At 33.0% G+C, this 26,006-nt stretch overlaps 2 protein-coding genes and 2 non-coding genes across 4 annotated transcripts; 1 reads left to right on the forward strand and 3 right to left on the reverse strand.

Moving 5' to 3' along the window:
- Nucleotides 1-11,486: 11,486 nt before the first annotated feature.
- Nucleotides 11,487-13,395, reverse strand: LOC139876758 (putative vesicle-associated membrane protein 726). The gene is made up of 5 exons (XM_071864133.1): nt 13,203-13,395; nt 12,478-12,619; nt 12,278-12,398; nt 11,963-12,025; nt 11,487-11,833 (listed from the first exon to the last, which is right to left on the reverse strand). Exons 1-5 carry the CDS (start codon nt 13,393-13,395, stop codon nt 11,687-11,689), a joined length of 666 nt encoding a protein of 221 aa, XP_071720234.1. The 3' UTR covers nt 11,487-11,686.
- Nucleotides 13,396-17,083: 3,688 nt separating this feature from the next.
- Nucleotides 17,084-17,190, reverse strand: LOC139879313 (small nucleolar RNA snoR103). Its single transcript, XR_011770160.1, has one exon. It is a non-coding gene; the product is annotated as a small nucleolar RNA snoR103 (small nucleolar RNA).
- Nucleotides 17,191-17,317: 127 nt separating this feature from the next.
- On the reverse strand, nt 17,318-17,424 carry LOC139879314 (small nucleolar RNA snoR103). Its single transcript, XR_011770161.1, has one exon. It is a non-coding gene; the product is annotated as a small nucleolar RNA snoR103 (small nucleolar RNA).
- A 2,330-nt stretch (nt 17,425-19,754) lies between these two features.
- Nucleotides 19,755-25,288, forward strand: LOC139877421 (uncharacterized). Its single transcript, XM_071864849.1, has 10 exons — nt 19,755-19,928; nt 20,385-20,601; nt 21,179-21,336; nt 21,740-21,885; nt 22,013-22,075; nt 22,648-22,740; nt 23,058-23,219; nt 23,392-23,483; nt 23,920-24,086; nt 24,720-25,288. Exons 1-10 carry the CDS (start codon nt 19,820-19,822, stop codon nt 25,031-25,033), a joined length of 1,521 nt encoding a protein of 506 aa, XP_071720950.1. The 5' UTR covers nt 19,755-19,819; the 3' UTR covers nt 25,034-25,288.
- The last annotated feature ends 718 nt before the right edge of the window (nt 25,289-26,006 follow it).

Consider the following 26,006-nt stretch of genomic DNA (forward strand, 5'->3'; position numbering starts at 1 on the left):
GTGTCTAACTGATAGTTGATTAGATGCATTAGTGAGTCTGAACTTCGACTGATAGTTGATTAGATGCATTAGTGAGTCTGAACTTCGACCATGTCTGCGTGTCAAAAGTTTTGCTTATCATTCCGTGTAAAAAATTTCCTGCTTATCATTCTTAGGGAATTATTTGCTTATCATACTTAATCTAGACATATCTTACTGCCTGGATTGCATGAATAGTGTATAGACAAAATTCATATCTTAGTGTATCTGCTAATTCATATCTTAGCATATCTGTTACTGTAAACTTTACCTAACATATTCCGTAGATTCCTCCGTAACTTATGGGATTTTAGTATTATATATGCATATGTAAATTATGTATTACAGGGTACTAATCTACATCCTATAATCTATTTCTTATCGAAAATCCTTCATCTGATCGTACGGGATGAATCCCCCACCAGTTCGAATTCCTCGGATTCCGACAACTATTCTAATACGGAGTTTCACCTAAGCTCCAAAAGTAGTGTCACCAGAATGAATCAACCAATCATCCATCCCCAATTCATCTGATGGGTTTGTTGTCGACTTAATCAATGGAGACGCGCAAAAGGCTATCCCTTCCACTAACCGAATTCACTTTTTGATGAAGAACCTGAAGCACTTACCGGCGAACCTGTTCGTAACACCATTTTCAGCCTCAGTTCCAGAGTAGTTCGACACGATTATATTCTATCCACAATTCTGAACCTTATTCATCCGCTTGTTTCGACCGACAATCATCCCGGAATAATAGAAGAAGTCAACGAATTTCGTGCTCGAGTAATCAATTGGAAGAATTTAGTGCAAAAGTTACCAGCTTCAACAACATCAACACCAGTACCACCAACAACCCAAGTTTCAACGTCACATGCCTCAACATCTCATTCTGTACCTCGAGCATAATCTTCGTCCTACCTATCGTTCTACACCGACTATCTTTGTTCTACATGACGATTATGTAATCTCCAATGTTTTAGAGATTATGTATTCTAGTTCTAATGGTAAATCAAATGAGATTAATATCATATTAACTCATTAAATTTATGATTACTTCTGAAGAAAATATATATGTATATATGTTTTCATAAAGATTGTAATTAAAAATTCTTTTGTACAAACTGTTGATGGTGAAAATATTTTAACGGGTAGGTAATACCCGATGAATATTTAGATTTCACATTAATAAGTATACTGTACATTCTTCCAAATCTAATTCAATAGTCATTTACGATCCTATTTACAACCACCGATATACGTATCCGTTCACCACAGAATAACCATTTTCATTCAATTTCATATTTGGATTTTGATCTATCAGAATCCAACAAGTGGCATAATGAAGAAAACACTGGACAAAATAAAATTTGTTAGAAACAAACAAATTAACTACGAGAAAAATGTTGTTAAGAATCCACGCTAACTGTTCCTAGCTAATTGTTCCTAGCTAACTGATTACATTTTATTTATCGCAATTTACATTCTCGCAATTTTATTTATCGTCATTTAATTTCTGTTATTTACTTTACGCACTTTATTTATCGTCATTTAATTTTTGTTATTTATTTTTACGCACTTTAAATATCGGGACACGTATACAAGGTTTTGACATATCATATCGACGCATTTATATATATTATTTGGAATAACCATAGACACTCTATATGCAGTAATGCGGGAGTTAGCTATACAGGGTTGAGGTTGATTCTACAATAATATATATAGTTTGAGTTGTGATCGAGTCTGAGACGTATACGGGTCACGAAACGAATTAATTAATTCGAATATTATATATTAAACTATATATGAATTATTGGACTGTTAAATGTGGACTATCGACTGTGGACTAATAATATTGGACAATTAAAATGGATTAAAATATTGATTATAACATATGAAACTAAACAATTCTTCAAGTTTGCCACTTGACTTTATCCTAAACATCCTTTGTATCTTGACGATCACAATCAGCGTTTAATCATCTAAAAACCTTCAATATTCTTGAAAACCCTTGGTTTGATAACCGATGACCCAGATCCGTTAACTTTGAAAATGCTGACGAAGCAGCATGTTGTAGATGGTCTTAATGGCCAAAAGTTGATGATAAAGAATGGAGTATTGGAAACACTCAATAGAAAATTTAGTACCGAAAAGTGGATTATGCGAAACTATGAAGGAAGTCGTGAACAAATCATAAAGAATAAGTTTGACTTCAAAGAATCCAAATAATTCAATCCCTGCTGAAGTCTTTAGCGAATATCTTGCTGCTTACTCTAAACCCTTGCGGACAATAGTCTCCATCATCCTCTGATCATAGATATTCAAAGATATTATCGTATCTTTCATTATAAATATCCTCGATATTTCTGAATATATTTTCATAACTAATCTTATCTGAAATCATTTATCTCTTTGAGCTATCAGTGTTACATCATATGAGAAACTATTAGTTTGTATATTCTGCGGACCTTCGAATTTAAAATATGAATGGTTTCTAGAGAAGTGTAGGGAATTAAAGCATGAGTTAGTATAATATAATGACACTTGGCCAACGTGATTATATTACAGTAAGTCATGCTGAGAGTTCTATTGGAACATGATGAGTCACAGATCATAACGTCATCATGTGTCATGTTACATAACTCTTTCATTTTACTTAACTTCTGAACATATCAAGAAAATGTATTCTTGATGGTTCTATCTTCCGTGATGTTGATAAATTTGAAAATCAAATCGTACTATCACGTTCCACCCTGCTTAGAACATTATAATCATTCGAAACTTTATATCTACGAATTCTGAACCATTATTCGCTTGACTTAAAGTCGGGAAAAGAAGACAAGAGCATGAAACTCCAATATAAAAGGGAAAATACAAAGCTCAACAACAACACGGAAGTTACAAACCGTGAATATTAATACGAATAGCAATATAAAAACACGGTATAATTTCACCCAAGACAATAGTAGGAGTCAACAAATTTTTTTTCTTCTGGTAAAAGGTTGAAGAGAAGGATGACATAAATGATAATTAAGAAAATATCAAGGATTAGAACTGGATTAAACATTTTCATAACCTTTGGAATGTATGAACTAAGAAAGAAAGTATAGGAATGGTGAGAATAATGGAACGTAAGAGTTTAATTTATAATGGAAATGCCAGACAGAGTAATTAAGGCAGATCTCTGCATTTAATTAGAGAGATCCTGATTTCATTAATCGCCGAAGAACCAAATCTTATTACGAAGATTTTCTTTAAATCCCTTGAATTCCAGAATTCAACCAAGACAACGTCAAAAGTAAGACGAATCTTAAATTCCTCATTTCACTCTTTTGTGACAGCTTCACTCGTACGTTTCACTTAATCGAATCGTTTTATCTATATTAATCAATACTGATAAAACTCGATTTATCAACTCATATTCGTCATGAAAACATTTTTATTGTTAGCCATGACCACCTCACTCAAATTTCGGGACAAAATTTCTTTAACGGGTAGGTACTGTGACGACCCGGGAATTTTCGACCAAATTTAAACTTAATCTTTATATGTTTCTGACACGATAAACAAAATCTGTAATGTTGAGTCTCGAAAATTTTGAAATTTATATTCATGTAATCAATTACCCTTTGACTATGCTCAACGATTCACGAACATTTATGTATATATAGATATGTATATATAGTTATATTAATTAAAAACATTAACAAGTATTAGATGTGTAATACTTTATATGAACATATTTGTTTCGATATATGTTTAATATATTTATCGACGGAATTAATAGATTAAATTTAATTACAAGTTTATAATATAGTTGTTATACTTACTTTCATTATTATTAATATCAGTATTAGTAATATTATTATTTTCAATATATAATATATAAATATGAAAGTTGATATATATGATTTATATTAATTAGTATTAAGCTTAGTATTTTTATTAAAATCATCATAATACAACTTATTAATTATTATTATTTAAGTGTATTATTATTAATATATCTATGTTTATTTATTATTAATAATAAATAGAAAATAAGTAATTACGCCTAAGAAAGAAAGTTCTATTATAAGTCCAAATCAGGTCGTTAGGTTCACTGTTTTCCCGTGAATTCATGTCTACAAACAAAAGCCAATCACTTTAGCTGGGTCCACTCGCGGGACATACCTTCCATAAACATCCGTGATGTGCGGAGAAGATTGGTGACAGAATTATTGTAACTCCATTAATCTATCTCTCTATCTTTTATATATATATAGTATATACACTGCATGCTAGAGATATGGAGAGATACATGTTTCTTCTTGATCAACCACTTAAACCCCACTTTCTATTATCATCTATTCTCTATATGTATATATGTATACACATATATTTTGACAACAGAACTTCATAAAGCTCGATGAGATTCTAGTTAGAACTTTATAAACTCAACTTATCTATTATATACATACGTGTATATGTATACAGCTTTAGCGGTAATCTTGTTGCAATCCAAACCACGAAACAATCATCACCCTCACTATCTTCTCTGGTTCTATTCGGTCCACACCCGCCACCATCCTCCAAACACCACACCAACACCAAACCGCCATCTTAAACAACTATGTAAACCCATTTAAAAACTGCTGTTGTTATACTATTGTTTCTGCTGTAAAACACACCCAAAACAGTCCATCCAAAAACTGCTGCGACATCTATTTAAAATTGTTTTTGCTTCGGTCATAACTCATAAAACCAAACGTCATTTTTTATGATTTAATTAATGGAACGTGCTCTTTTTCTTTACTAAATGGAAGACACATTCTAACCCCACTTGAAGACTTTGTGGTATTTTTTTTCCTTTTAGTCGAGTACCACCCCAAAATTTGCGGACCATTTAATTTGACTAAAGGTTATTGTGGGCCGAGAAAATTAATTAATTAGTAGACCTTTACAACTAGATGAGCAAAAGTGTTTTTATGTAGTCAACAAACTGCATAAAGATGGCCACTTGATTTTGTTATAGGTGTAATATGTTTATTAAAATGAAAATGGCGGAACTATTGTCTCCTAATAAAATTCTATCGCATGTATGGACCGAGAACTCAGTTTAAGGAGTTGGGCCGATAGTTTTTGTGGGCCGATAGTTTTTGTGGGCCGAAGAAGTTTAGTTGGGTAGTTTTTATAGCATGATGTTGGGCCGTAACACCACTTGAGTGGCTTCTCCTTTAACCGACTATAAATGCACTGCTATGTCTTTACGAAACCAAGAACGAAGGGAGAAAGGTTAATGATGATAATTAATGTAAGGAATAAAGGATGATGGTATTGATTAGGAATAAGAATGATAACGGGTTTTGATGTTTGGTGATTTGAGTTGAATCGATTACTTGGAATTAAGAAGAAGAAGATAGAGATTAAATATGAGTTATAAAGTTTACGGATGGACATTAAAACAGAAAAAGGGCAGCAGCCCAACGGTTAAGCTATTGGTGTAGTAACGGGAGGTCACGGGTTCGAGTCCCGTCGTGGGATTATCTTTTTGGTGGAAGTTTTAAAAGGGTATATATATTTTTATTTCCATTTCTATTATCATTATTATTATTATTATTATCATTATTATTATTATTATCATTATTAGTATTATTTTTATTAAGTATTAGGAATATTATTTTTTTTTTACTATCATTAACCTAATTACTATCATTATTATTATTATTATTATTATTATTATTATTATTATTATTATTATTATTATTATTATTATTATTATTATTATTATTATTATTATTATTATTATTATTATTGTTGTTATTACTAGTATTAAGTATTATTAGTGTCCATTTATAATTTCTTTTTGTAATATTATTACTATCATTATATTTACTAATACCATACTGTTTGTATTATTATTAATATGGTCATTTAAGATATCTAATAAGACTAAAATTATCATTAAACTTACTACTATCATTAAAAATATTATTTTTACTAAAACTATCATTTTTACTTTATAATTACTAGTGAAACTATAATTTTAACAAATAAATCTTTTGTATACTATATATATTTATTAAAATTTCATATAACAAACTAATGACATTTCATGAATACGATACTAATCACATATATAGGTCTATAGGAATATTAATATAACTAAATATATAAATATTAACCATTATAATTATATATACACAAAATTAATATATATATATATATATATATATATATATATATATATATAATATAATATAAAATATAATATAAGTTTACATTTTAAAATAAAATTTAATATAAATTCTATATAACTACAAATATATATAAATAATATATATTACTAAATGAAATTATGTGATTTCTATATTATGTTTTAATAAATTTATAAATTGATATAGGTTCGTGAATCCGAAGTCAATCCTATACTTGTTCAATATCATTCTATGTATTTTTACTACAAAATACAGTATGGTGAGTTTCATTTGCTCCCTTTTTAATTGCTTTTGCAATATATATTTTTGGGCTGAGAATACATGCGCTGTTTTTATAAATGTTTACGGGATAGACACAAGTACTTAAAATACATTCTACGTTGAGTTGTACCACTGGCATATTTTCCTGTAGCTTGGTAACTAATATTTACATGGGTATTGTAAACGCGAATCCTGTTGATAGATCTATCGGGCCTGACAACCCCAACCGGACTGGACGACCAGTATCCAACGGTTGCACAGTACTTCGTTTTGGTGACTACACTTGGTACAATGTAGTGAGATTTCATAATAAAGGGAATATGCGACTTTGATTAAATGTTAAGTATGGTTACCAAGTGCTCAACCACTTAGAATGCTTTACATACACTTGCGAGTGTATTATGTTTATGATTATGAAATCTTGTGGTCTATTAAACTATTGAAATGATTGTTACGATAAACCTATGAACTCACCAACCTTTTGGTTGACACTTTAAAGCATGTTTATTCTCAGGTACGAATTAAGTCTTCCGCTGTGCATTTGCTCAATTTAAGGATATTACTTGGAGTCGATCATCGCAATGGGACCAAAAGTTGATGACTTCGTCCAGGTGGATAAGGACGGGTCGTCACACTAAGTGTGGTGTGTTTGTTGGTTTTGGGTATTATAGCAATGGAATGTTCATGCTTAATCTCAAAAATGTTCCTAGGGCCATTAATTCTACTTGCATGATTAGTTCTAGTACATGTGATTCCGATTTATGGCATGCTCGTTTAGGTCATGTACATTACAAAAGAATGTATGAAATGTATAAGGATGACTCAATACCAAGTTTTGGTAAACATTTAGATAAATGTAAAACTTGTATGCTAACAAAGATCACTAGACAACCTTTTAGAGAAATAAATCGAAAATCATCATTATTAGAACAAATTCATAGTAATCTATGTGATCTTCATGCTACTCCTTCAATGGGTAACAAGAAGTACATGATTACTTTTACAAATGATTCGTCTAGGTATTTCTATGTGTATCTTTTACATTCTAAAGATGAAGCTTTAGAAAAATTTAAAATCTATAAAACTGAAGTAGAATTGCAACTTGATTGTTCAATTAAAACATTGCGTACCAACCGAGGTGGCGAGTATTATGACCTGGAATATTTCCAATCGATAGGAGTGATTCACCAAACCACGACTCCTTATACGCCACAACAAAATGGTATAGCCGAAAGGAAGAATAAGACACTTAAAGAGATGGTTAACTCCATGTTGTCTTATTCCGATTTGAGTGAGGGATTTTGGGGGGAAGCCATGCTAACGGCTTGTTACATTTTGAACAGGGTTCCCAATAACAATGGGAAGAAGACTCCATATGAACTTTGGTTTAACAAACATCCAAATTTAAATTTCTTGCAAGTTTGGGGATGTAGGGCGGTCGTGAGACTTTCGAAACCCAAAAGGAAAACGTTGGGTGAAAAGGGTATTGATTGCATTTTTATTGGATATGCTGAGCATTCCAAGGCATATAGATTCTTTGTCATTGAGCCAAATGACGCTATTTCGGTTAATACCGTGATTGAATCTAGAGATGCAATATTTGATAAATCTAGGTTCACCTCAATACCTAAACCAAAGGATATGGTACATATTGCAAGTACCTCCCAAGGCATTCAATGGGAAGAAATTCCAATTGAGACTCACGAGCCACGTAGAGGGAGTAGGAAAAGAATTCATAAATCATACGGTGAGGATTTTCAACTATTCTTAGTTGAAGGAACTAGAGATAGTTTCATATCTCAACTTCATTATTGTTATAATATTGAGGAGGATCCGAGGACATATGATGAGGCCATGAGGTCTCGTGACGTTGCCTTTTGGAAAGAGGCAATTCGTGACGAGATAGACTCTATCATGGAAAACAATACATGGGTTCTAGTTGATTTGCCTCCCGGTTGTAAACCTTTGGGCAACAAGTGGATCTTCAAAAGGAAGATGAAAGTTGATGGATCGGTTGACAAGTTTAAAGCAGGCTTGGTCATACAAGGTTTTAGGCAAAAGGAGGGTATTGACTATTTTGATACCTATGCTCCGGTTGCGCGTATCACCACCATTAGATTGTTGATTTCGCTTGCGTCGATTCACAATCTTGTTATTCACCAAATGGATGTAAAAACCGCTTTTCTTAACGGTGATTTGAAGGAGGAGGTGTACATGAGGCAACAGGAAGGATTTGTCATGCCGGGACAAGAGACGAAGGTGTGCAAGTTGATTAAGTCTTTGTATGGACTTAAACAAGAACCAAAGCAATGGCATCAAAAGTTTGATGATGTCATTTTGTCTCATGGCTTTATGATCAACCAATCGGATAAGTGTGTGTATAGCAAATTTGATCACAAGGGGAATGGTGTGATTATTTGCTTATATGTGGATGACATGTTGATCTTTGGTACTAACCAAGATCAAGTTGATATGACCAAACAATTTTTGTCATCTAAGTTTTCGATGAAGGATATAGGGGTTGCGGATGTGATTCTTGGGATGAGGATCGTTCGTGGTGGCAATGGTATCACGATAACTCAATCTCATTATATTGAGAAGATTCTCAAGAAGTTCAATCTTGAGGATACCTCCCCAGTGAGTACTCCCATTGATCCTACTCTTAAGCTCTTACCCAATACGGGTTTAGCTGTGTATCAAATTAAATACTCGAGTGCTATAGGGTGTCTAATGTATGCAATGACTTGTACTAGACCGGATATTGCCTATGCGGTGGGTAAATTGAGTAGATTTACTAGTAACCGGGTTTTCACCATTGGCAAGCTGTGAATAGAGTATTTAACTACTTGAAGCAAACCAAGGACTTTGGTATCACATATACCGGCTTTCCTTCTATCCTAGAAGGTTATTCGGATGCAAGTTGGATAACCAATATGGAAGATCATTCTTCTACTACTGGTTGAATATTCCTACTTGGTGGAGGGGCAATTTCATGGGCTTCAAAGAAGCAAACATGTATTACAAATTCGACAATGGAGTCGGAATTTGTTGCATTGGCTGCGGCGGGTAATGAAGCTGAGTGGTTAAGGAATTTGGTATATGAAATTCCTTTGTGGCCAAAGCCCATTCCTCCTATTGGTATGCATTGTGATAGTGCTTCAACGGTGGCTAAGGCTTATAATCACATGTATAATGGTAAGTCTAAACACTTAGGTGTTAGACATTCCATGGTTCGTAAATTAATCACGAATGGAGTGATCTCCATTGATTTTGTTAGATCGGAACAAAATCTAGCGGATCACTTGACCAAGGGACTAGCCAGGGACTCGGTGCACAAGTCGGCTATTGGTGTGGGATTGAAGTCCATCTAAATCTTTCAAAGTGGGATACCCAATTCCCTTCTAGTACAACGCTAAGAGCTGAATTCAATGAGGAAAGCCTATTTAGAGAAGATTGGAACACATGTTTTCATATAATCCCAAGGTATGTGTTCGGACCTACAAGATAAAGTGAGGTTGAAGTTTATGACTTCTTAATAGTTCTCTTGAAAAATTGCATTGTAGGAGCAAGATTGAAGAGAGCTACCTAAGTGGACATGAAGTTGAGCCTCTTCAAGAAAGCTTTGGACTTAATTTTCTATATGTTCATGATTGGATTGGGACACATTGCTCCTAATAGTATCAAGTTTGTATTGTTAGAGAGTATGGAACTAGTGTGTATATTATCGACAGGTTTTCAAATGAATTGATGGGTTCAAACTATTAGAGCACCCTGATTTTTGAATTCTTGCACGTGTAATATACTATGTGTAAATTCAATCTATGTGACATTTACACTTATGCATTAGTTTCTAATTGTTGGTATTTTAGTAATCAAGGATCATACTACAATGGGGGGATTTGTTGGTGATTTTAGCATGATCCAACGTTCATTTTAGGGATTGGATTACTATGTTGAAAGTGTTTTCGAACCATTGATACGTTACACGAATTCGGAGAGTGTGGAGTACACGTTCGTAAAACGTAAGGTGGTTTGAGGTATTCTTTTGGACTTGGAAATAACATTTGGAACTTAAGGAATGCGAAACGCGACTTGAAAAGCTAAACACACTTGAAAATAAGCTTAAACTTAATTTTGGTGTGCAGTAGCTTTAAGCCGCGGCGCGGCTCCTGGGCCTGCGACGCGGCTTAAAGGGTGATTTTGAGGTCGAGAGTTTTGGCATGTTTGTAAGTGTTTTGCTTTGTTAGCCCGCGACGCGGCTCCTGGGTCCACTGAACTCGCTGAAAAGGTGTCTTTTCAACCCAGAAGGTACATTTGAACCCCAAACGTTTTGGGGTTATTCCAGGACATTTAAACTGCGTTTTTACATGTTTTTAGACCATTTTAAGTCTAAATACATGATTGCTAACTTCCAAGTCACTAATGAGTATGAATAAAAGGTTGTGAGTTTTCATTAAACCTTTTGACCCATTATAAATACACCCTTTGTGTATTTGAAAAGGTTCCAAAATTGTTGGCTTTTTACACACATTTTCAACTTAAACAATTAGAAGATAAATCTTCGCAATTGTTTTGATTGTTTTCTTTTAGCCAAGACAACAATCTAGTCTTTGTCTTATCCCAATCGAAATTTCGTGTAACCTGTGGCTAATAGGGTCGAAATATTCGATTAGAAAAGTGTTCACACGATTCAAAGATCAATCCGGAGTCGGTTCCGTTTCATGCACGAAGATTGATTCACAATCCAAGTTCATAACATATAGTACATTCTCGAGCACAATAATCCAATATACCATAATCTTCGACAAAATTTGATACATAGTATACAATTAATTCATCCTTATATAAATGGAACCAAGGATGTCACCAAAACACGTAAACGTTCTAGCCATACATTCATAAAGATAACTTTTGCTTTCTTTGGAGAACATTATCTTATTCATATATATCTTATATAGTAAAAATGAATCCAACAACGAATTCGATCATTGAAGATGACAAAATGCACCGATTTTTATCAAAGATTAGCTACACAAAATTTCTAAGGAGACGAAAGCTTCCCAAACTATAAAGGAATGAACCATATGCATCAACCATCCATAACATAAATCCATCCATGGTACGTCTTAGTGGTAGACGGGTATGAGCAAAAATGATAGCCAATCTAGAAGTCGACAATTGTAATGTAGCCGTGTAAAAATGTGAGGAATTTAAAAGCATTTGAAGCCGGGGCAGATCGAGAGAATAATGATGAGTATTAAGGCAATAATGATGCCGAAAACTATCAGTTTCACCTTCATATTCTGAATCCACATTTTTCTCTTCATTTTGGTTCCTTGTTTCTTGAAATCTTGTGCCTATAATATCATAACAAGTTATGATATTATATCTACAATTTCTAGTATTATCAACCAATCCCTAAGTAAATATCTACAATGTTTTTTCAGCTTCTACGAATTGAAATAATTATGTTGTTTTAGACAAACCTGATTGCGAAGATTGTCAGTTTTATCAACTAGTAGTTCAATCTTCTCTCCGCGATCAAGAACCTGCACAAAAGTATCATTTAATTGACATGTAGATTTAATACTCTTTTATAACCACAAACCACAAGTTATAAAACAAATAATGTTTTGAAATGCATTGAATTAAGGTCACTAGAAACAATGAAAACCTTAATAGTTTCATAAACTGATAAAGTTTTTCCTGTTCAGGCTACTCGAGGAAGGGGATAATATTTTGATATACAATATAAATGTGATCTCGGTTTAAAATTTATACTCAAAAGCCATTTAAGTTACCTTCTCAATGTTCTCCATCATAACTCCCTTGACTTCAGAAACTTGAGCCTTAACCTTAGCTATCTTGCTGATCTCTTCAGGATGTGAGACACAGTAGCGCATTTGTTCTTTCATTTTCGATCTGAAAATTGCAAAAAAGTGTTGGCAACTCGCAAAAAAAAAATTTATGTATTAAAGGCCAATGTAAGCAGTAGACATACCCAAACTCTTTGTTTAGACTTTTGGAACCAGCATTTTTGCCTTTTCCTGTGCCATATTTGCTATAAAACTCGTCCTTAACACGCTCTAAAAAGGCAATGGGAAGTTCCCTTCCGGCAGATTCAACCGCAACAACACAATATGCTATCACAACCAATTGAAGTTATGTGAAACTATGTTTGAATATAAAGGAGGTGAACAGACAATGAATCATTTGATATATATGGTTTAAACTATTTGACCACGATTTTGAACCAAGAGTGATTAACAACAAATGAAGGGATTAACATTGCCCATTATCTATTATAAACATTGACATCTTAAGATCGCCTAGTGGTTGGGGTACTGATATCCCGATAAGACGTAAGTTCAAACCCCACTAGCATAATATTATAACTTATGAGTGAGTAGAGAAAAGGTTTAAAAGGGTCATGAGATACCAATTATATCGTGAACATCTCATTAACATTCCTGAGTAACCTGAACGGGAAAAACTTTATACATTTATCGGTTCCAGATAAACATAAACATTTCATGCATTAGCTTAAATGTGTTTAAGCATAGGATCAACAACAACAATATGTACATTATCCTACACATGTAAATTTTCTTGTTTTTTACATGAATACATTATGATCACCAACCATCACGTAGCAAATCTAGACAACAATAACAAAGAAAACCACAAAACAACTAAAAAATCAACAAAATCAATCAACAAACTCACTGTATCCTTGCTCATGGAGGAAATTAAATGTGTGGCCATCACAATTATACGTGAACCGATTGTTGTTTGTGGGAAGTTTTTGAAGACATTGTGCAGCGACGCTTTGAAAGTTGCCCGTGAACTCTGTATATTCAGCAAGGATCAACTTGTCCCTAGCAACAAAACTATAGATCAAAGATCCTTGTGAAGGCATTTCTTTTTTCTTCTTGAAAATCAAATTCGACCGGAGATTAGTTTCCGGGAGAGTGATTCTGAAAACGATAATTGAAATGAGAGAATGATTTATGTGGAAGAACAGAGAACAAGGCATGAGGCATTTTGTGAGATTGGGAGAAAATGTAGGAAACTGTTTCTATTTGAAACATCACGTCATTTGGTCATTTTATTCCTAAAATAGTTGTTCTTAATAAGTTTATAAAAATAAACTTGTTAAATTACATTACATATAGATAGAGTTTTTTTTTAGACCCAACAAGTTGTTCTTTTTAGTATTAATCAGTAACTTTGGATATTTTTAGAACAAAAATATATAAAGATGGTGGAAAAGTAAATTTAAATGTGGAAGTATTAGCTCCCAAGTTATTAACACATCAAATGGGGTCGAAAGCCACAAACAAAAATTTAAGTACATTAATAGTACATACATTATCTGATCTTAAGTTTTGTCCCGAAAATTTATTGATTTCACAACCTTTTAATTTGCTTAGATTTCATTTAGAATGCACTTTATTAATTTACATTGTATTTAAATATTTTGTGGAAACATATATGCTATATTAGCATTTATTATAATAGGGTGATATTTTTAGAAGATAATAAGGGTGTTTTTTTATTGTTAAGTTCTAAATTGATAATGTGTATAGGTGTTCAAAGTTAGCATACCTCATAGATAAATAATAATTTGTAAACAAATTTAACATATAATCCATCACCCACGGTCATTATACCAAGGGCCAGTTTATGGTTGCGTACGAGCGCATCAACCGTCATGGCTTTGCAATGACATGTAGAATATTGCATAATACCCATAAGTTAGAGGTGGGGAATTTTTTTGGGTCAAATAGGTAAGAGATAATGCGTCAAAACATATAAACATTATTTTAGGCATGCAACTCAGCTTACAGTATCGTTCAGCTGACATTAATTATGACAGCTATTTAAAAATGTTCCAAACTAAGGCGGCCCGGAAGAGGAACAAAGTAATCGATCGCTCGGAGCTCAGAATTTTCAGGAGCCTAATTTTTTTATATCTATAAATATAATCGGAGATATGAAAAACATGTGAACTAGAGACACACAACTGAGGCAGCGAAGAGGAAGCACAATAGACCTAAAAACAACAATCAAAGGCCCCAGAAAAAGAAGAAATCAAAGTCAACTAGCATTCTAACAAGACTCAAAGGACCTTGTTTGAAAATGCTTATATTATTCGTTACAGCCTAAGAGCCTTTTTTCATCTCGTTCTAGGTACTTCAATTCTCGGGACTAGCCTTGTACAAAACAATTCAAAGAAACTAATTGAACTAATTGATTTAATAACTCAAGTTTATAAACCCGAATATTACCTAAATACCCCTAAATCAAAATCTTTTTCTTACTTCGACCTTTATCAAACTTTGTAGGGAAAAATTAGCTAACTTTAACCATACTCAGTATTCCAGAAGCTCTAGACAACTTACACCCTTCTATTTTCACTGTTCATTTTCCCTTTTTGACGCGTTACCACCATAACCATAACCATAACCCGAATCTACGGTATTCGTAGATAAAAAGGTTCATATTGACACATCTAGATGGCAAAATGACCCGTACCCGATGGAGAAACCCGAAACCCATTATAATTGGGCCGGGTCTGACCCGAGTCTGTCGGGTCATGGGCCGGGTATGGGGATGGTTACAAAAAAAATTCCAGGTTCGAGTTCGGGTATGGTTTTGGATACAAACTCGTTTACCCGACCAGTATACCCGACCCGCATACCCCTGTACCTGGCCCGAGGAATTTTAATAATAATTTTTATGTGAAATTTTAGTATTAGTATTATATTGTTAATGTATGAAAGATTTCTCTTATTTATTTTAAAAACGAGTTGAGTATTTTAGAAACTTTTAAATCAACTTTTTGTACGTGATATTTTATAATACTTTAAACATGGAGTAGTTAAATTATTTTTCGATATTTTGATTTGATAACTTATTGAAAAATAGATACAAAATAACTAATCGGGTATACCCGTTTACCCGTGGAAAAACCCGAAACCCGATAGTATGCAAGTAAATGGGGACCCAACGGGTTTCGGGCCGGGTTTGGGGCGAGGTTCCCTTTTTGACGCGTTACCACCATAACCATAACCCGAATCTACGTATTCGTAGATAAAAAGGTTGATATTGACACATCTACGTATATACCATACAAATAAATAAATTATGAACCATCATGTGATAATTCACAGGTAACAGCATTGCATAGCAATCGTACAAAACTGGCTGATAAACCACAAACTTCTAGTCGAAAACAAACGTCAGAGTTCACAACACCACCTTTCGCTGCTGCAGCTAGCATATTCCAATGCTTCACCTGCTTCAAATAACAGCATACTTAATATGAACAGCTTGAACCTAGATGATGATTACCATTGTTTTGGTTTAAACAAGCTGCATAAATTTTATATAATTAAAAAGTTGTTCTTGCATCATGCAGTAATATGATCTTTCTTAGAGAAACTGACACTACATAAAAAAAAAATGGTCAAAGTGGCCCATTCTATAATTCTAAAAGAATAGCTTATGATTTGCATTTACAATTTAAGAAAATGATCGACTAGAATCTCTATGTGGCATTTAGTATTCATCTACTAACCAAGTTTTTTTGCAACTTAATACGCGTTGTCAAGACAAACATGCTTGTTTTGGTGTAAGCTATAGCCTACTACGTTAACATTATGTTGGAACAATTTGGACTTAGTCTCTTGTTGACCGCTGACCGAGTAAACAAGAATTGTGATGGTGGTTACACGTTAATAGCTAAGCATGAGAAAAATTGAGCAATGGTCCAAGATAAAGGATAGTGGTTGTTTGCATTTAATATAAAAATGGAAGTAGTAAATAGTAGTATTAACGTTTAAAAGTTATCAGAAGTTGTGATGTGGTCCAGCGGTTGGTGGCCTGCCTCCTTTAAAGGGAGGTCAGGAGTTCGACCCCCGCTGGCTACATATTAAAAACACAATTTCATCTTTGCTATGAAGTATCCACCCATGGCACCTTTCCCATATCATTTGGGGGGTAAAGGGGAGGGGGTTTTACTTGGCCGTGCCCTTGGATCGGTTTCAAGGTTTCCTCCCGGCAGCGATGGGGGTGGAGTTATTATCGCTGCATCAGCATAGTCGAAACGGGAGATGATCGCAACGAGTGGTTTAGTCACCCTCGGTTGATCCCAATCGCTGTTAAAAAAAAAACGTTTAAAAGCTATCAATTTCAATTGTAATAGTTTTCAAGTTAAATAAAAATTGAAAAAATTGTCCCATATTGACTATTATATTTTTGTTCGAACTACTCGATCCATAATAGCATGACATCAAATGCAGTACGAACAAGAATATAATAGTCAATATGGGGATGATTTTCTCAACTTTCATTTAACTTGGGCCATTACTCGATTTTTCCCATGCTCAGCAATTAGAAATTAACCATCATTACGATTCATTTTTCCTCATTTCGTAAGAGATTAAGTCCAAACTTGTTCCCACAAGTTATATTTTTATAATTGATAAATATAAATATGTTCATACATATTCCACTTGTGTTTGATTAAGTTACATATTCTAACCACAATCCGGTATTGGGTAAAAAAGACATAAACTGAGTTTCAAGGATCATATAACATACAATGTATGTAGGTCCTTTGTGGGTATCTTTAGCTTCACTAAATACCCACCTAAAGCCAACATGATTACTGTTTGTCCATATTTACCGCACACAGCACATACTTAAGTTGCATGCCAAGAATTAGGACAATTGACACAAACCATGTCTATTCAGTAGAAGATCACTAAATGCGTCAATAGCACAAACTATCAAAATCAAAATTGAATTACGTACTTCAAATCAAGAATTAAAAATAATGTATGTAGGTTCTTTGTGGACATTCTTTACTTTATAAAACGCCCACAAAAAAACAACATTTCATACTTTTCGTCCATATTTACGACAGACGCACATATTTAGGTGGTCTGCCAAGAATCAGGACAATAGGAAAAATCCCAATTATAAGAAAAACAGTAGCACAATTTGGGTTTTTTCGGTTGTTAATAGGTTAACCTTAATTTTGTTGCTAGTTAACAATAAAATGTGAATGATTTAGTCACAACTTAACTCAATTGAAAATGACACACATTCTGAAAAATATTATATTTCACAGAGGCATTTTAACAAACACCTTACCTGCATACTCGCAAACACCCACCCTTTTGACCCACCGGGTTCCACACACCACAACCCGACCCACATTCAAATTCAAACCCATTAACCTCCCGCCTAATACACACATATTCACATCTCTCGCCTTCACACCAACATCCATTTTCTAGATTCAATCAAACAAGGCTCGGGTCCGAGTTGGTTCGGCTGTCGAAAGCCCAACCCAATGTTCATCGGCTCGGGTCGGGGGTTTGAGTCGGAGTGTAGTAAAGCATGCGTAGGAGTGACTGTCAGTAGTGGTGTTGACCAATGAAATTGGATGAAATGGTGGATAACATATAAACGACAACTTTGATAATTTGTTGATAAATGAGGGTTAGTGAAGAAGACGACGATATTGAGGATGACCGGGCGGCGAATGGATATAAACCCTAATTTCGTCGGTTCGGGTTGATTGAATTGAAATAAATAGAACCGGGCTTTGCTTGTTTGTTAAGTAATTTGCAAATATATCCCTTCCAATATAGTTGATTTACAAGTTTAGTCCATAGAGTTTATACATGGCAAACAACAAACAAACAATAAACAACAAAATCCAATCCCACGTAAGTGGGGTATGAGTAGGGGTGGTCAGTATTTGGTTTGAAACCGTGGAACCCGAAAACCAAACCGAAACCAAACCGAGAAAAAACCAAACCGAATTTGAAAAACGGTTTTCGGATCGAGTCAAACCGAAACCGAATTTGAATTCGGTTTTCGGTTCGGTTTTCGGTTTTGAAAATTCTGAATTCGGTTTAACCGAAAACCGAATTCAAAACTGAATTCAATGTTTTTATATATTTAATTTGTATATTTATGTTTTAATGTCATTATAATTTGGGATCCAATCAATAAAATATATTCTCATCTATATGACGATTTGGTAACTCACAATATAATTATGTTACTCAAATTATTATGTTCTTCTTCTTAATTACATAAGCGATAAACGTCATAATTAAGCTGTAAATATTAATAAATCATCGAATTCTTTATAATTTAATAGTACGTCAATGTTTTAGGATATAAATAACTAAGACATCAGTAACGCCATAATTAAACTACCTTCGTTCTCAGTTTTTTCATAATATTCGGTTTTAACCGAAAACCGAACCGAATTCAAATTTGAATTCGGTTTTCGGTTCGGTTCGGTTTTAACTTTGAATTCGGTTTTCGGTTCGATTTTCGGTTTTGCCCAAAAAAATTTCAAAACCGAATACACCGAAACGAATAAACCGAAAACCGAACCGATGAACACCCCTAGGTATGAGGGTAGTAAGATATAGACAATCCCCCTTATCTTAAAATAAAGATAAGTTATATCTCCATCCAAAGTGAAATAACTCAATAGTAGAGAAAGTCGTTCCTCTCAATGTTCTATGAATATAGACTTTGCTCCCGAATAAACCTCCGGTTAATAAATAGGTTATAAAAAAGAAAAATTTGGGTTTGTGTAAAACCGACCGAGTCCTAAACAAATAGAAAAATGAGTCAATTGGATCAATTTTCTCAAGTCCCATAAATAAATACGGATCCAACGAGTCTTAGAAATATACATTGACGCTAAAATAAAATTCAAAACGAGAAACTGAAATAGGAGCAAATAAGAAAAAAAAGAATGTGATCCAATGAACTAGCGACACTAAACTTGTAATGGTTTGAGCATGAGTGGTCAAGGTTCCCTTATTTTTTTTAGAAGTTTGCAAAGATTCAAAATTCCACCATTACACTCTCACGTTCCTTCGATGTTCTTTGTCAAAGTCTCAAAATACCATTCACCAATCACTGACTTTACCTTCAAAATTTCTGCAATAGCATTGTACTAACATTGATTTTAATTCGTTATCACTCAATGTGATGGGATGTCGAGTTATTCGTACTCATGATATGCACTCTTACGTCCGTAATAAGCTATAATAACTCTAATTAGTTGAGCACCATTTGTGTAAGGGGTGTTTTGTGAAACAATTCATAACCAAGGGTCTAAACACAAACAACCCTTTCTAAATTCAAACAACCCAAGGGTCTAAACGCAAAAAGTGTTATCTAAATTCAACGAGTAATTTGTGAAACAATTCATTCCGATGAATATATTTTCTACAAATTCAAAGATCAATTTCGCTCCTTTCTCTCATTATTCCAAGCAAAATCACATAAACCCAACGATGCCCACTAAAAACACTAAACCCATTTCCCCTTTTCTCATATTATTAATTATCCACTGGTTCTTTTGTGTGTCCTTTTGCCTTAATCATGATCCAGTTCTACTTAAAGGTGCGCACTTTTTTTTGGGTATTTATATTTTTTTTGTTGGGTTTTTGATTTTATTTCTGGGTATTTAATAAATTGAAGTTTTATCAACTGTAATCTGAGAACTGGGGGGTTTGTTTAACTTGCGTTTACAGTAACCATATATTGCATAAACTTAATTATTATTAATCTTAGTATGTTACTAGTTGAAGTTAATTATTATAACGGCGTTCAATTTAGGGTTTTTTTGTTGGGTATTTTTTTAGTACCCATGAAAGTTTTTATCAGATATATGTGATTGGGTGATCAAATTATGTTCTTGGGTAGTAAATTTATTCTAAAAAGGACATTTAGGGTTTTTGTTTGTATACTTTCTATGGGTTCGATTGCTCTAGGGTTTGTTCGTGATTTTAATTACACAAATATTAAAACTTGTTTCAGATTCAAAATACTAATCACTCTCATTGTTTGAAATTACAGGCATTGATGTGGGCCATCCGACTATAGATGTAACACTTAAACCGATTCATGGCTTAATTCAGGGATCTAAAGACGTGGAATCTTGCGAACGTGTTCCCGTACATGGCATTTCGAGACTGAAACTTAAGAGTTATGCGAAAGCATATCGAGTTATGTTGGTTCCTTCGGTTGTGATCCCTGACAGATTGCATAGTAGGATTCAAATCTGCTTTCACTCGTAAGTAAACATGTTTTTATTCTTTTGTTGGAAGCTGTTAGAGGTGGCATCATGGGCAGGTCAATATGGGTTGAGGTTTGAATTGACCTGCAAACACATTTTAATTTATATAAGTAACGCGTTCATTATGATTACAAAAACTACACTGTCACGACACGAGTTTATCTTTTAAATAAATCGATTTAGGAAGTTGTCCCTATCAAAATATTAAGTATGGTTGACTAACAACTCATTTGAACCATTTACTTTTATGCTAATTTTCTCGATTTGGCCCATTCAACCATTTCAAAATATTAAGCGGGTCGAAATTGTTATCTTTTTTTGCCAAATATAAAGTATGGTAGACTAACAACTTGTTTGACCCATTAAGCTGTTTGTTAAGTTGTCTTTATCAAATATAATGTATAGTCGACTAACAACTTGTTTGACCCATCTACTTTTTTGCTAAGTTTCTCGCTTTGGCTCATTCAATCATTTTAACATATAACACGGCCAATGTTTAAGCTTAAAATATTAAGTGGGTCGAAATTGCTACATTTTCTTGCCCAACAACGTTAATCTTTAAAGTTAATTTCAGGAACGCTTCACTCGGGTTATGCGAGTGTGAAAAGGATGATTGGAGATCTATACATAAAGGGTTATGGAGTTCAATAATGTCACCTTATGATCAAAGATTTGTTGATGTGAAGTTCAATGGCGCACTTTCTGGTTCGGTAACAGTCACTCTTGATGAAGGTTAGGAGCTTGCGTACCTTTTTCACAATCAGTATTTAAAAAAAAAAAAAAGTTCGTATGTATAATTCTAAGAGATAATTAAAGAAAGGATCATGAGTGTAATAAAGTTAATTAAAGGACTGCCAGTGAAATTTAGACCAACCCATATGGACGATATATGTAATTTTTTCTATTTCTGAAGTTCTTGCAAGACTCTTTGATTTAGACAAAAAGTATTCGAAAAAACACTAACATGAATCACACTAACATGAATAACACTAATAATGATTATTTTGGACAAAAAGTATTCGAAAGACTTTCTGATTTTGGACGATATATGTAATTATTATTATTTTTTTTTCGAATCTTTGGAGCTTGAATGTTATTAGGTTAACATTTGTTTTTGAAAATTTGTGTTGTGCAGTGTCTCAGGAATGGCGTTACGTGTTGCTTGCAGTAGGAATTGTATTGCTAATATTAGCACCCATTGTTAGCACGTGGGTCCCGTTTTACTATACCAGTTCTATGGCTATTGGAGTTTTAGCTGTAGTTCTCATACTTCTTTATCAGGTACATTTCGGCTTTTACCAATTAGGAACCTTATTTATTTACTAATATTAACATTATTTTATTATTATTTTTATCTGATATGTTTAACTAATTATGTTTCTAACTATACTGTCGTTTAATCGAACAGGGGATGAAGTTATTACCTACTGGCAGAAAAAGTGCCTTTTATTTAAGCATGTACACCTCACTGGTAAGATCTCTTTTACAGTTTGCATCGATCATTGCTACATTTTAATATTAATATAATCATTAAATAAATTTATAAATTTGATTTGGGAATGGAACAGAGTGTTAGAACTGTTGTATTTTACCTTAGTGCAAGTATCATATAAATATAAATAGTGTTGGTTTTTGTTGCTTGAAATTGAGTATTTTTTCTCCAGTGTTGACATGCAACAACTTTTTTCTCCAATATTTTTTTTTTATTTTTTTTTTTTTTTTTTTTTATCAATATGAAGTTAAAAAGTATAACATAATGTATGTTACTGCAACCATTATCAAGTGGTTGAAATAGACAAACTAGGATGTTTATGCATTTGAGGTACACTTTGGACAGTTTATAAACTGTTTTCACCTATATGACCTGTTTTCATTCTGATTTGTGATTTAAAAAAAAAAAAAAAAAACTAACCATAGTCGAGGCTCGAGTCATTTATAACTTGTTTTCGAATTGCCACCTCTTGCATTTGGATATTTATTATGGTTTATGTTATGATTTTATTTGTTTTCATCATTTGTTCGTTCTTCTTTATATATTTTCAGGTTGGTGCTGGATCTTTTCTGGTTCATTATGTTGCAATTTTTATCAATTCAATCCTAGCAAATTTCGGATTCAGTCAAGAGATGCAGAATCCAGTAAGTCCCCGATAAATTGGAGACATTTTTTTTTGTACCAATGTTAATTTTTCTTGATTTGTCATATGATTATTAGTTGCCAAAATGAATATTTCGGGTAGTCTGAACACGAAAAATCTTATTTCGGGTAGTCAGGACCACTTTTTTTTTTTTTTTTTTTTTTTTTTTTTTGCTATCAGAAACAAATTACAGCAGTATTATATCACCGAAAAAGGGATCAAATTATAATAATAAACTAATTTATATGTTACTAAACACGACTTTAGCATATGGATTTTGTTTAATAATACATATATGCCATTTAATTAATCGTGCAGGTTTCCGTATTTGCGCTGCTTTTAATAATTCTTCTAGGGGCTGGACTTGGTTATTGGTTGGTACGCAAATATATTATTTCAGAAGATGGAGACGTTGATGATGATGTAGCCCAATTTATTAAATGGGCCATGCGCGTTATCGCAGTCACGTGTATATTCATGGTTAGCTATTCTCATTATTTCAATCTTTTTATTTTTTTTCTTTATTAAAAGCTTTATTATTAATAAACCCTAAATCAAAAATCTTAACCGTTTCCTACGTTCCAGTGTTGTACAATTTTTATTTTATTTTATTTTATTTTTATTTATTATATTTTTTTTTGTTTGTTTTCAGAGCTCTATCGACACTCCTTTGGCATTTGCAGCTGTCGGTTCTTGTTTAGCACTATATTACGCGATTAGTTCTATCAAGTGGCACGATGCTGAGTAAGTTCAATATTACCCTCATTTATTTAAGTAGATTAAGGGGCATTTTGTCCTTTCAGATTAAAATGCTTCAATAGTATGTCATTTTCCAAATTTTCAATATTTTTTGGCAGTTAATTATTCGACTAATTTTCAAGCAAAAGATGCCATTTAAACACTTTATTTTGAACCACATTTGTTACAACTAATTATTTTATTCAAATTACTCTATATCACATCATCACTTATGAAACACTGATTCAAACACCTCTTTAGTGTTCAAAGCATAACACAACAACAACAACAACAACAACAACAAAACCCAATACCAGATAAGTGTTCAAAGCATAATTCAGTAAACTTATATAAAATTTTCATGATACTAAGTTGTTGGTTAGGTGAAGTTGACTGATAAGATCATGATATTTGACCAATATGGTGCTATTATTTCATGTAGTTCGCCCAAGTTTTATAAGAACCCAAATTTGTGGGGATTAAGTGGGCAACGAACACCGAAAGTCGGACGTGCCGAATTTCTTAGTCGACCAAAAAAGTTTGGACCTTCGGTAAATATGTGGAATGTTCCAAAAAACTCGTTCTCTTGGTCTAATTCTCCGGTTAGAGGTATGTTCTCGATGAAAATTTCAACCTTTTTTTTATTTTATTATTAACTTTTTTTTTTTAATTGGCTAATTGTTACACCAAAACTAACTTATTACACCAATAAGTAGTTAATGATATCAATTCAGGTTCTCGAGATCAATATGAGGGGATGGCGGGTTGGGTAATGGGTCAAAATGGGTAATTTTGTGGTTTGGTTTACCAAAGATTAATATCATCATATTTGTGTAAGTAATTACATAATGAAAATTGAAGTAAATTTTTTTTTTTATTAAAATGACTTATCCGGTTGTTATTCCTTAAATGCATTGGATAGTTTTCAACTCGACTCTTTTTGACCCATTTTTATAATAGTTTTACCATTTTTCACCCAATTACGATACAATACCCAAAGCCCGAACCGAAAGCACCCATTCGTCACCTCTATTAGCTCGTTTTTTATAAAAAGAATTGTTTATATCCGTTAGGGTCCACCATGATTGCATCATCACAAAAAATTAACGGGACATAATACTTAATCTCAATCTTTTCCATGATTGCATAATAAAAACATTAAAATATATGTAAATTTGGCTCAAGCATAAAGTTATTACTATTATTCCCTGATTTGGTCATTATTTGTTTTAATTAACGAAGGACCGATGAGCGCATCCGGTAATACAGGGTCAACTGAAAGTCAACATGATTTTTACTCGACGTTTCACAAGACACCAGACAGAAAGAAGTTCACGAAAAAAGAATGGGAGGAATTTACAGAAGAATCAACGAGAGAATCAGTTGCTGAGCTGGCATCTTCACCTGAATTCACCGAATGGATGATCAAGAACGCGAATAGAATCAAACTCCTTCCTGATAATAATGGATCCGATGATGATGCTAGCGGGTCGGATTCTACAGATGGATATTTGGTTAAGAAAAAAACTCGTTTTTTCAACTGGGGAAGGCGATAGTGTAACAAACGGTTACTGATTTAGTTGATTTTTAACTTATTCGGGTAGTTGTAGTTAAAATCTGAGTGTTCTTGTTGGATTGTTTACTAATGGGTAATTTGAATGTACAGTTCTTGTAGCCGGATGTATAAGCTAGTGCAGCATGGTTTTTACTATGATTATCCTAGAATTAAACCTCGCTTTCTGTGTTTCATGTCATGTATTAATTATTCGGTTTATAGGATTCGTTTGTTTATGTTCGATGATAATATATTAAACGACTTACATGAGTTCTATTTGATAGGGTTAAAATTTTTAGAATTTGTTAAAAATAAAAAAAATTAGATTGACAATTTATGATCCAGGATAACTTATGTTATGGTGCGTGCTGGGTATAAGTTAGGAACTGCAAGAGTGTAAGGAGAAATAATACAAACACTAGTGAAATAACCCGTAGAACTACTGGTTTGTTTAAACGAAACAGTTTAATGATATGTTTTAGGCATTAAGTGAACGTAAATGCTAAAGTAATTTTATTTAATGACTCGTGGAATCACATAATGGTTGTCATTTTATTTTAAAAAATGTAAATTAAAATATAAATTTAGAATTGGTTTTCTTCTGCCTAGCTTTTATACTTTCTCGTACTCAATTCAAAATATTTAATTAAAATTATTTAAAATTATTTAATTCTAATAATTAAAATAATTTTAATAAGATTTAATAATAATAATTAATTAATAAGATTTAACATTAGTTTAAAATTATTTTGATTAATGACATCACCCGCCATGCTTAGATTTTTTTCTTTTTATTTTTGATTTTTTTCCCTTAACAAATGAATTAGCCTAATAATGATATAATCATTATAGCATTTTAATATTAACTATAGATATAGATATAGATATAGATATATGAAGTATCTAATCCTTTAACTTCTCTAACAACAGATTCTTTGGGCATCGTATTGTAAAAAAAATTAACAGATTTTTAT

The sequence above is a fragment of the Rutidosis leptorrhynchoides genome, chromosome 11 (genome assembly GCF_046630445.1).
Source record: "Rutidosis leptorrhynchoides isolate AG116_Rl617_1_P2 chromosome 11, CSIRO_AGI_Rlap_v1, whole genome shotgun sequence".
NCBI classification, from domain to species: domain Eukaryota; kingdom Viridiplantae; phylum Streptophyta; class Magnoliopsida; order Asterales; family Asteraceae; genus Rutidosis; species Rutidosis leptorrhynchoides.

What these genes read in the sequence shown, in the direction of transcription:
- LOC139876758 (XM_071864133.1), bottom strand. Translation starts at nt 13,395, where the DNA reads ATGCCTTCACAAGGATCTTTGATCTATAGTTTTGTTGCTAGGGACAAG. An exon ending in TGATGGAGAACATTGAGAAG is followed by an intron (nt 12,026 to 12,277) that starts GTAACTTAAATG and finishes ACTTTTGTGCAG; the next exon opens with GTTCTTGATCGCGGAGAGAA. An exon ending in CTGACAATCTTCGCAATCAG is followed by an intron (nt 11,834 to 11,962) that starts GTTTGTCTAAAA and finishes ATGATATTATAG; the next exon opens with GCACAAGATTTCAAGAAACA.
- LOC139877421 (XM_071864849.1), top strand. Translation starts at nt 19,820, where the DNA reads ATGCCCACTAAAAACACTAAACCCATTTCCCCTTTTCTCATATTATTA. An exon ending in GTCAAGAGATGCAGAATCCA is followed by an intron (nt 22,741 to 23,057) that starts GTAAGTCCCCGA and finishes TTAATCGTGCAG; the next exon opens with GTTTCCGTATTTGCGCTGCT. An exon ending in CAGTCACGTGTATATTCATG is followed by an intron (nt 23,220 to 23,391) that starts GTTAGCTATTCT and finishes GTTTGTTTTCAG; the next exon opens with AGCTCTATCGACACTCCTTT.